Consider the following 10539-nt stretch of genomic DNA (forward strand, 5'->3'; position numbering starts at 1 on the left):
GGATTGTAAGATATAAACCAACTCGATCCATCACAACAATAAGTGCTTGCTTATAATTTGAGAATATGTTTGTATGATCAATTCCCATGAATCCCCTATGACCCCATGACACCCTAGTGCTTTTAATCAATTGTTTACTTCCCTTTTTAATCATCTTGCATGTTTACTTTTATTGTTATTTAGTTTAGTGATCTTCTCATCTCAACCCAAAATCGTGACACCCCTAGACACCGCTACTTGCAATCGAAAATCCTACATCAATACCTGTCCCTTGGGATCCGACCTTTACTTGCCTCTTTACTAATATTAGAGTTGTTTGTGAAGTTATAAATATTGTTTTGGTCTAGGTGCTCTTAACGACAAGTAACCGAAAACTAAATCTCCATGTGAGTGAGTCCGGCCAAAAATGGCGCCGTTGCCGGGGACGGTGTTAACTTGATTTGATTTTCTTAGATTGTTATTAGTTGTGTCTTTCTTTGCCTTGGGGAAGTAAGACTCCTCAAGGTTTGTTCTAATTATATTCAAGTTGTTTGATATTTTGCATGTCTAGAAGATCGCAAGGTAACTTGTTACCCATTGATCACGAAATTGAAAGGACTTTGACAAACAATAGAAGACTTACTAGAGGTACTTTGAGAGGTATTGGTGAGGTTGTAGATATTCAACCAAACACTATTGAGATCATCAACCCTTTTGCAAGAGAAGGTGAGGAGAACCCAACACGAAATCCAACACAAAATCAACCCACAATGCCTAAATTTTCATCACATTCCATACCAACCGAGGAGAACCTACCCAATGGTACTCCCACACCACAAAATTTAACAAGAAATTTCATTGCAAAATCCGCATTTATCCAATTAGTCGAAAGAAGCCAATTTGGGGGGATGCCTAGTGAAGACCCTCACTCTCACATGGAGACTTTTTGTGACTATTGTGATGCGATCTCACAAACCGGTGTGACTCAAGACCAAATTCTATGGGTCTTATTTCCTTTTTCTCTAATTGGCACCGCAAAACAATGGTTGAAGAGCCTTGATAAGGCTACTCTTAGAATTGACTCTTGGAAGAAGTTGGCTCTAGCTTTCTACAAAAAATTCTACCCTCCGGAAAAGACTAACATGCTAAGAGCTCAGATTACGGGTTTTAAGCAAAGGGATGAACAATCTTTGTATGAAGCTTGGGAGCGATTCAAAGGAATTTGTTTCTCATGTCCTCATCATGGACTTAGCGAATGGTTCTTGGTATAACAGATTTGGAATTGTCTTTATGAAGACTCAAGAAACATTCTCAACATGGGATCAAATGGTATGTTCACCGAAGTTGACGATAATCAAACTTGGAACAAGATTGAGGAAATGGCGGTCCATAACTAGCAATATAGTAGACATCGCAAGGCTATTAGAGAAGGAAAGCATGAAGTGGACTCTATTACTCAATTGGGTGCTCATATTGATACCATTAACTTGAAGTTTGAGAAGGCTATGGCTAAACTTGAAGAACCTCAAAATCGTCAAAGCATCATGTTAATGCCATGGTAGCATCTTCATCAATCCCATGTGGGATATGCGAGAATTGTGGAACTTTGGGACATGACCAAAGTGAATTTAGGGGAACAAATGAACAAGTGAATGCTTTTCAAGCATACAAGAGTGGTATCCCTTATTCCAATTATTACAATGAAAACACCAAATTCCACCCAAATCTCTCATACAAAAGCCAAAATGTTCAAAACCCTCAACCAACATACACCCCACCTCCCATGAGAAACCAATATCAAAGACCCTTTTTCAACCAAAACCAAGGTTACCAAAATCAAACCCATACAATCAACAAAATGCAAAAGAATCAACAAGAGTTTTTCACTCAAATGCAAAAGGATAGTCAAGCAAAAGACATCACCATCAACAACATCCTAGCCCACACAAAAATGTTGGAAACTCAATTGACCCAACTAGCATCTTCAAGTTCTCAAAGACAAAAGGGGCAATTACCACCTTAAAGTAATCCCCCAAGACATGAAACGGTTAGTGCCATTTACTTGAGGAGTGGTACGAGGTATGAAGGACAAAAGAAGTAAGTTGAGGATGAAGTTGTGGAAGCTAGTGACAAAGAATAAGTTGTGCAAAACTCCAAGGAAGGAGAACCAACAAAAGAAGAAGTTTCAAAGAAAAGTGAAGAGAAGGCCAAGGAAAAGGAGCCCATTTTGATTAGGCTTCCATTCCCAAGTCGTCAAGCTAAACCTAAGTTCGATGACCAACTTGGAAAATTTATGGAAATTGTTAAGAATTTGAAAGTCTCGATTCCTTTTACGGAATTAATCAATCACCTGCCGGCCTATGCAAAGTACATGAAGGACATCCTTACGAAAAAGAAGTCGATCCGGAAGCTTGAAACTATCGCCTTCACTAAGGTGAGTAGTGAAATCCTTCAAGGGAGTTCACCTCCGAAACTTAAAGATCCGGGAATCTTCTCAATACCGTGTACCATTGGCGACACCACGATCAACAAGGCTTTGTGTGATCTAGGAGCAAGCGTGAGTGTTATGCCGTATTCAGTTAGTAAAAGGTTAGTAAAAGGTTAGGGATGGTAGAGCTTAAATGTACCAACATCACACTCCAAATGGACGATAGATCTTCGAAGACACCGTTAGAGATATGGGAAGATGTTCCCGTGAGAGTTGGAAAAATTTTCATCCCGGTGGACTGTGTCATTGTTGACATGGAAGAAGACTCCAATATTCCGATCATTCTAGGTAGACCTTTCTTGCACACCGCGGGTACGGTGATAGATGTGAAGCACGAAGAGCTTACTCTAGAAGTGGGAGACGAGAGCATAACTTTCAATCTTGACAAGACCATGAGAGCTCCCCGTTTGCATGAACCATGCTTCATGGTTGATCACTATAGCCGGAAGGATGATAGGAAGAAGTCGGAATTCCAATGGAAAAAGAAAGTTGATGATGCTCCATTCAAAGAACAAGAGAATAACAACAAAGAAAGCTTGAAAAGCTCACCCATGACAAGTGAAGAGGATGGCCTCATTGGCCAAAACAAGAAAGAAGGAGAGTTGTCTCTATCAACTCAAGAGATTTTTAATGATCAAGTAGACGAAGTTTGCGGTCTTTGGGATGATGAGTTCGAAGGGATATTCAATCCCTACATTGGCAATGCTATGAACCAAGACCATCATGGAGAACAATAAGTGCAAAGGTCTATTGAGGACCTCTATCACGACAATGAACAAGCTTTCGACTACTTCTTCAAGGTGTTGAGTAACATCAACAACACCTTGAACATGCCCCCTTGACATCTCATATTGGATGAGAGTTTGGTGGAATCCTCCCTAAACCACCATTTGTAAATATTCTAACTTCCTAACTTTCCTTTCAATTTTTATATTGCATTTTTGTCATTTTTGGATTTATATTTTTGTGCCTTGATCAAGATATTTATCATCTTTGAGAGAAGTGAGGGAGGGACTTATGATTTCATTAATGTGTAGTTCTTTGACTTAGTGTGGGGTTAGCAATTGCCTAGGCTATTCATGCCTTTGTAGTGCCCCTACAATGAAGAACACGAGAATTGAAGAATGAAAATACTACGGGTTATGCAAAGACTCCACGGATGGACTCGAATCCGTGTGGACAGGCGAGTAATCCGAGCGCCCTATGACACCAGGACGCCGTCCAAATGCTGAGTGTGGAATTCAAAAAATGGTTCTGTCACAGAATCCGAGCGTCCCATTGAAGAATCCGCTCGTCTGATACAAGACGCTCGTCTTACAGCAAAGAAGCTCGTCTTTCTGCTATTAAAATTTAAAGAATCACCCTGTAACAGAATCTGAGCGTCTTTCAAAGAATCCGCTCGTCTTTGCACAAAGACGCTCGTCCTGTAGCGTCTTTTCCTGATGCAAAACGTGAAGAATCCGAGCGTCCCAGTCTTGAATCCACTCGTCCCTGCTTCATTCAAACACTACCCAAAACCCTAAAACCCCAAAACCCCTCATCCTCTACATCAACAAAACAAGATTTCCTCAACCAAATTCAACAAAATCAAATCCAAACTTTCCCACAACAAAAATTAATCACTCCTTTTACAACAACAATTCATTCAAACACCACAATCTTCAACCTTTGAGTCGATTTTTAAGATACAAATCAACATTATTTCATCTTAAATTGATTTGGGCATAACTAAAAATTGAAGATTTCATTCTCTCTTTGGTGTAATCAACAATGGCAAGAACTAAAGGAGGTAACAAGGCACCCCCAAAGAAGACAGTTTCAAAAAGGCAACAAACTCTTCAAGCAAAATAATTGTCAAAGGCATTGGTAGTCCATGAGGCAAGGTTAGAGGTTCAACAAGGTCCCCCTATGGAAGCTACAACATCAACAACTCCGGTCATTGAGCAAATATCTAAAGATCGGTGAGTTGATCTCCCTCGCCAACCAACATTGTTCCTTATGCTACCTGGCGGGGCAAGATCAGTGGGATGCGTGTTGCGCTGGCTGAGCCTCCTACCCTGTAGTCTATCGAGGAAGAAGAGAGGAAGATGGAGACCCTCTACCCTGTTCAGGCTAACTAGAGTGTGATAATGCCTGAGGTTGGCGAGGTGAACTCCCGTGCGTTGATGGAGCAGACTGTTGTTGAGGAGGCTGGTTCTTTCCAGGAAGCTGCTACTGTTGTGGAGGTTCAAGAGGCTACTGGCACTGAGGGCGTGCAATCTGGTCCTGTACATGAAATGGAGGGTCAGCAAGGGAATGAAGGAGAGGTGCCATAGAGGGAGATCATTGACCTGACCTCTTGTTGAAAGTTTTCTTTTAAGTTTTCTTGACTGGTAGTCTGGCCCTGTGTGGCAAGATTTGTAAGAATTTTTAGACATTTTTTGCTTTGTGTTTTCCGCCGTGGTGGCGGTTATCTGAACTCTAGGCCATGCCTATCTTAGTGGCGTGCTTGGCCGTATTTTGAAATGATCCTTGCCCAGTTTTGGCAAGTTTTACTCACGCCGTGGCTTTTTGATTTTATGTATTTAGCTCAGAGAGCTGTCGTGTCGGCCTACTAGCTGGTTTTAGTTTGTAGTGGTCATGTCATCCTAGGAGGTTGATTTAGACTAGTCGTGTCAGCCTGAGAATGCTAATTTAGACTTAGCTAGCTGTCGTGTCAGTCCAATGACTGATTTAGGCATATGCCGCATTCTGGGTGGAAGTGGCCGTGTCAACCTATGAGGCTGATTTAGACCAGTCGTGTTAGCCTGAGAAGGCTGATTCAGACTTAGCTAGCTCCTGTGTCAGTTCAATGACTGATTTAGGCATATGCCACATTCTGACTACTTAACCTTGTTCATGACGCAAGGTGTGTTCATCACGTTTAAAGCCAACATGGGTGTACCTTAGAAAAGTTTGTCGTCATTCTAGGACCAATGGAACGTTGCAGGTTTCTGGTAGCTCAGAGATCCCTGCACAGAGTATGTTTGCGCATGCATGCTGGGGCCCTGATTGCGTCGAGTACTCGGTATTAAGAGCTACGTTTGGGGCTGGTATCCAAGGTAGCTGGGTGAGCTTTAAGCTGTCAGCCAGGCTCCCTTTCGTATGTTCCACAAGCCGCCTGGTGAGGGTGCTACTATTGGAGAATTAGGTTAGGCATGTTGGAGTGCCATGTGCCTTGTCACCCCGCGTTTGCAGTTGACAGTCCTGCCCACAACACTTTCAACGTACCATAGATGTTAGAGTGCAGAGTGATATTTTCAAATAAGCCTAAAAATAGAAAAGTCCACCAGAGCGATGTGAAGTACCTGGCACTATCTGATGGGGTGCCAGAGCAATTATGGTCCCCGGAAGCTACAGACCACACGACTTCAATAGTAGTTTAAAAGTTCAAAGAAACATAATAAAAAGAAAATAAATGGAACAAAGTTGGTAGTATGCCTGCTACCGTTTTTTTTTGTGTGTTTTTTTTTGACGTTTTTGAATACAAAACTCTGTACACTAAATTCTACTTGTTATCAAATATGATACCTCTTCAGGTGAAGTATGTTCCATGGTTTGTGTATGATTTGACCATCTATGGTCATCAATCTGTACGTCTCATGGCCAACAACGCCTTCAACCTGGTATGGTCCATCCCACTTATAGGCGAATTTTCCTGCCTTGCGATTCTTGGTGTTTTGGAACACTTTGCGGAGAACCAGGTCTCCTACCTCCAGGAGCCTGATTTTAACGTTTTTGTTGTAACTTTTGGCGACTGACTGTTTGTAGGCACTCAGACGTATCTTTACACTTGCTCGCAGCTAATCTATCATATCCGGGCTCCTAATCATCTCTGCATTGTTCAGTTCCCTTGTCATACATCTATACCTGTGGGTTGGAACTAGAACTTCTGATGGAATTACTGCTTCTGTGTCAAACACCAGGCTGAAGGGCATTTGGCCTGTCGCCGTATTTGGCATAGTCCTGTCTGATCATAGCACTAGTGACAACTCATCTGCCCACTTTCCTCCTAACTCATGCAATCTCCTTCCTAAGTTATCCATGATGATCTTATTGCTATATTCAGATTTCCCGTTGGACTTTGGAGTCCTAGGTGCTGACTTTTTCAGAGAGATGTTCCATCTGGCACAATATCCTTCCACGTCGTTTGGGAAGAATTGTGATCCATTGTCACATATAATTTCTGATGGGATACCAAACCTGCAGATGATATTACGTTTGATAAAAGAGATGACCTGTTTGTCTTTTACCTCCGTGAATGCTTCCGCTTCTATCCATTTTGAAAAATAATCTTTCATTGCTAGCATCCATTGTCTGTTTCCTGGGGCTCTAGACAGAGGGCCCACGATGTCCATTCCCCATGTCATCAACGACCAGGGGAAAATGATAGGATACAAAGGTTCTGCTGGTTGGTGGATCATCGGCGCTGACTGCCGGCAGGCGTCACATTTCCGGGCATACTCCGAAGAGGCTGCCTTCATTATAGGCTAAAAGTAGCTCTGTCTGAGGGCTTTATTTGATAGACTCCTGCCCCCTGCATGGTTTCCGCATTCGCCACTATGGAGGGCATGCCATATGGTCTATGCTTCCTGTTTATCTAGGCATCGTAAGTAGGGTCCTGCCAGTGACTTTCTAAAAAGCACATTGTCAATTAGTGTGAATCTGGAGGCTTTCATTTTAAAGCCCCTTACCTCCTTCTTGTCATCCGGTAGCTTGTCGTTCTTTAACTAATCTATGTAATGCGTTCGCCTGTTCCGATCATCTGCCTAATCAGCTGACTTGTCATCTGACTGGCCATCTGTGCTTGACAGAATAGTCGCCCCATCCTGCTGATCTTCTAGTTCTCCTTTATCTACTTCTTCTACTCTTTTTATTGATGGCTTCAATATATGTGCGATGGGGATATTAGCCAGCTCTGTTGGCTTGAAGGTTGCCCCTAGAGTTGCTAGGGCGTCAGCCTCCACATTCTGGTCTCTGGGGACCTGTTTGAGCTTGCAATCTCTGAATTTCTGTTTAAGCTCATTTGCCACTTTTAGGTAGGCTATAATCTTTGAATCCCTGACTACATACTCATCATTCATATGGAGTCGCTGAATACCTGCAGGTTCCTGACTCATAATTTCAGAGCCAGCTGCATTCCTAGTATTAAGGCTTCATATTCTGTTTCATTGTTAGCTGCCTTAAATTCGCACCGTACTGCTTATGCTATCAGATCCCCAAGTGGGGATCGTAGGATTAGGCCTACAACCCCCCCCCCCGGTTAGAGGCTTCATCAATGTTCATCTGCCAGACTTCTGCCTCCTTGTTCCCTTGGAGGGTTAGGATTTCTTTGTCTACCAGGTTTTGGATAGCTGGGCTGAAATCTGACAAGAAATCTGCCAGTGCCTGCGACTTTATCACCGTTCTTAGATCATACCTGATGTCGTACCCACTAAGGTGTATAGACCATTTTGACATTCTGCGTGACAGCTCAGGCTTTCTCATTATAGATTTTAGTGGCTAATTGGTCATAACATGTATGGTGCGGGACTCAAAGTAAGGACGCAGTTTGCAAGATGCAATTACAAGTGCTAGTACCAGTTTTTCGAGAGATGTGTACCTGGTCTCTAATGGTAGCAGAGACTTGCTTACATAGTAGACTGGCTTTTGCACCTTGTCCTGCTCTCTGACTAGGACCACGCTTACCGCTACCTCTGTGACAGCTAGATAAAGAAACAATGGTTCTCCCTGTTCTGGGTTTGATACTAACAGCGAGGTGCTGAGGTAGTGTTTCAGCTCTCTAAATGCTTGCTCATGATCTGTGGTCCACTCGAATTTTTGGCTCTTCCTCAATATGTCGTAAAATAGCATGCATTTGTCGGAGGATCTTGAGATAAACATGTTCAAGGCTGGCACCTAGCCTGCAAGCCGTTGCACATCTTTTGCTTTTCTGGTGACTCTAGCTGTAATACTGCCTTAATTTGCTCCGTGCTGACTTCTATTCCTCTTTGAGTTACGATGTAGCCCAAGAATTTTTAGTATGAAACTCCAAAGGTACACTTGGAAGGGTTCAGCTTCACTTTGTATTCTCTGAGCGTGCTGAAGGTTCCTGCCAGATGTTGCATGTGATCCTTGGCCTTCTCTGATTTTACCACTATATCGTCAATGTACACCTCCATGGTTCTTCCTATTTACTCCTTGAACATCCGGTTGACCAGTCTATGATACGTAAATCCCGCATTTTTTAGGCCGAAGGGCATGACGTTGTAGTAGTATATCCCCTTCTCAGACATGAATGTTGTCTTCTTCTGATCTGCTTGATCCATCTTGATTTGGTTATAACCACCCAGGCGTCCAAGAATGTTAACATTTCATGTCCAGCTGTCGCATCCACCATTGCATCAATGTGTGGCAGTGGGAAGGGGTCCTTCGGACATGCCTTGTTGAGATCGGTGAAGTCCACACATACTCTCCATTTTCCATTCTTCTTGGGCACTACTACCACGTTTGATAGCCATTCTGGATATTTTACCTCTCTTATCTTGTTTGCTGCTAGAAGGCTATCCACTTCTTGGTTGATCACCTTATTCCTTTCAGCTGCGAATTTTCTTCGTCTCTGCTGGATGGGCTTGCATCCCAGATCCACGCTGAGCTTGTGCGTTATGATAGATGGATCTATTCCTATCATGTGATCATGGGACCATGCAAAACAATCCATATTGGCTTGCAAAAAATTGATTAGGTGCTGCCTGAGATCTCATGTGCATCCTGCCCCTATCAGCAAAGTTCTTTCTGGGTGCAGCTTATCCAGGTTGATTTGATCTAGCTCCTCAGCTGGGGGATCGATGTATTCATCCTGGATGCGTTGCTTCTATGATTGTTATGCTGGAGGGTTGGCTGTGCACTTTAATGCCTTCTTGTAGCAGCCTCTGGCTTCTTCCTGGTCTCCTCGTATTGTTTCTACTCCTTAAGGCGTGGGGAACTTCACACATTTATGATACGTTGAGGGGACTGTCTTCATTAGATGCAACCATGGTCTCCCAAGAATAACATTATAGGTAGATGGTCCATCTATAACCAAGTACCTCACCTGTTTGTTGATTCCTCTTGCATAGGTTGGAATCACGATCTCTCCCAATGAGTTAGCTATTTCTCCGCTGAACCCCACCAGCTGGATGGTCTTCTTCTGCAAGTCTTTCTCATTGAACCCCATGTTTTCTATAGTTTTTAACATTATTAGGTTGAACGAGCTACAAGTATCTACCACGACCTTTCTAACCGTGCAATTGGCCATTGACAGCGTTATGATAAGTGCGTCATGATGTTTCTGGCTGTCGTGTATATCCTCTTCGTCGAAGGCGACAACAGGCAGGTTGCTATGGGAAACTCTACAGGAAGTCTCTAGTCTGTCTCCCTTAGTTTCAATAGCATGCCTCTTGGTTGCCGAATATCTCAATATGCTTAAGTCTGAGCCGCGTGTTATCACGTTTATTATCTTAGTGCATGTAGGCAGTGCTGCAGGCTTTGCAGAGCTCACCTTATCCTGCTGCTTTCCCCCACATGGTAATAGGTGGCTCAGCTCTCCCTGCTCGCACAGGCGTCTAATCTCCCTGCGTAGAGTGTAACAATCTTCCGTGTTATGCTCAATGTCACGATAGAACTCACATTTTTTCTTACTGTCATTTCGCCATGACTGTCCTTCTACTGGTGGCCTAGGCCACCTTAGCCCTTCTCCCATAACCCTGAGTGCTTTTTGGATTCCTCCGACACCAGTTGTGAATCCATATTCTCTCAGCGTAGGGAGTTATTGATTCTCCTCTCTGTTGTCAATTCTGTTGACTCCCCTACCGTATGACCTATATCTTTCCTCCTTCTTTCCGGTGGATTGTTTTCTACTTGACTTTTCCATGGCTGGCGTGCTAGATACGCTTGGCGTACTTGGTATGCTGGCTTTAGCTATGATGTCTTCTTCAAGTCTAATTGCAGCTGCTACCTTTTCTTGTGCCGCTTCGAAGCTATGACAAGGGTGCATAGTTAGCTGCTTGTATAAGTCTGACTCATGGTGTAAGCCC

The 10539-nt window shown here is 43.2% G+C and overlaps 1 protein-coding gene and 1 non-coding gene across 2 annotated transcripts; both read right to left on the reverse strand.

Moving 5' to 3' along the window:
* Positions 1-1121: 1121 nt before the first annotated feature.
* On the reverse strand, positions 1122-1228 carry LOC141634641 (small nucleolar RNA R71). The gene has a single exon (XR_012539367.1). It is a non-coding gene; the product is annotated as a small nucleolar RNA R71 (small nucleolar RNA).
* An 8206-nt stretch (positions 1229-9434) lies between these two features.
* On the reverse strand, positions 9435-10205 carry LOC141628913 (uncharacterized). Its single transcript, XM_074441995.1, has one exon. The coding sequence runs from the start codon at positions 10203-10205 to the stop codon at positions 9435-9437; it is 771 nt and encodes a 256-aa protein (XP_074298096.1).
* Between the last annotated feature and the right edge of the window lie 334 nt (positions 10206-10539).

The sequence above is a fragment of the Silene latifolia genome, chromosome Y, assembly GCF_048544455.1.
Source record: "Silene latifolia isolate original U9 population chromosome Y, ASM4854445v1, whole genome shotgun sequence".
In the NCBI taxonomy this organism is placed as follows: Eukaryota; Viridiplantae; Streptophyta; class Magnoliopsida; order Caryophyllales; family Caryophyllaceae; genus Silene; species Silene latifolia.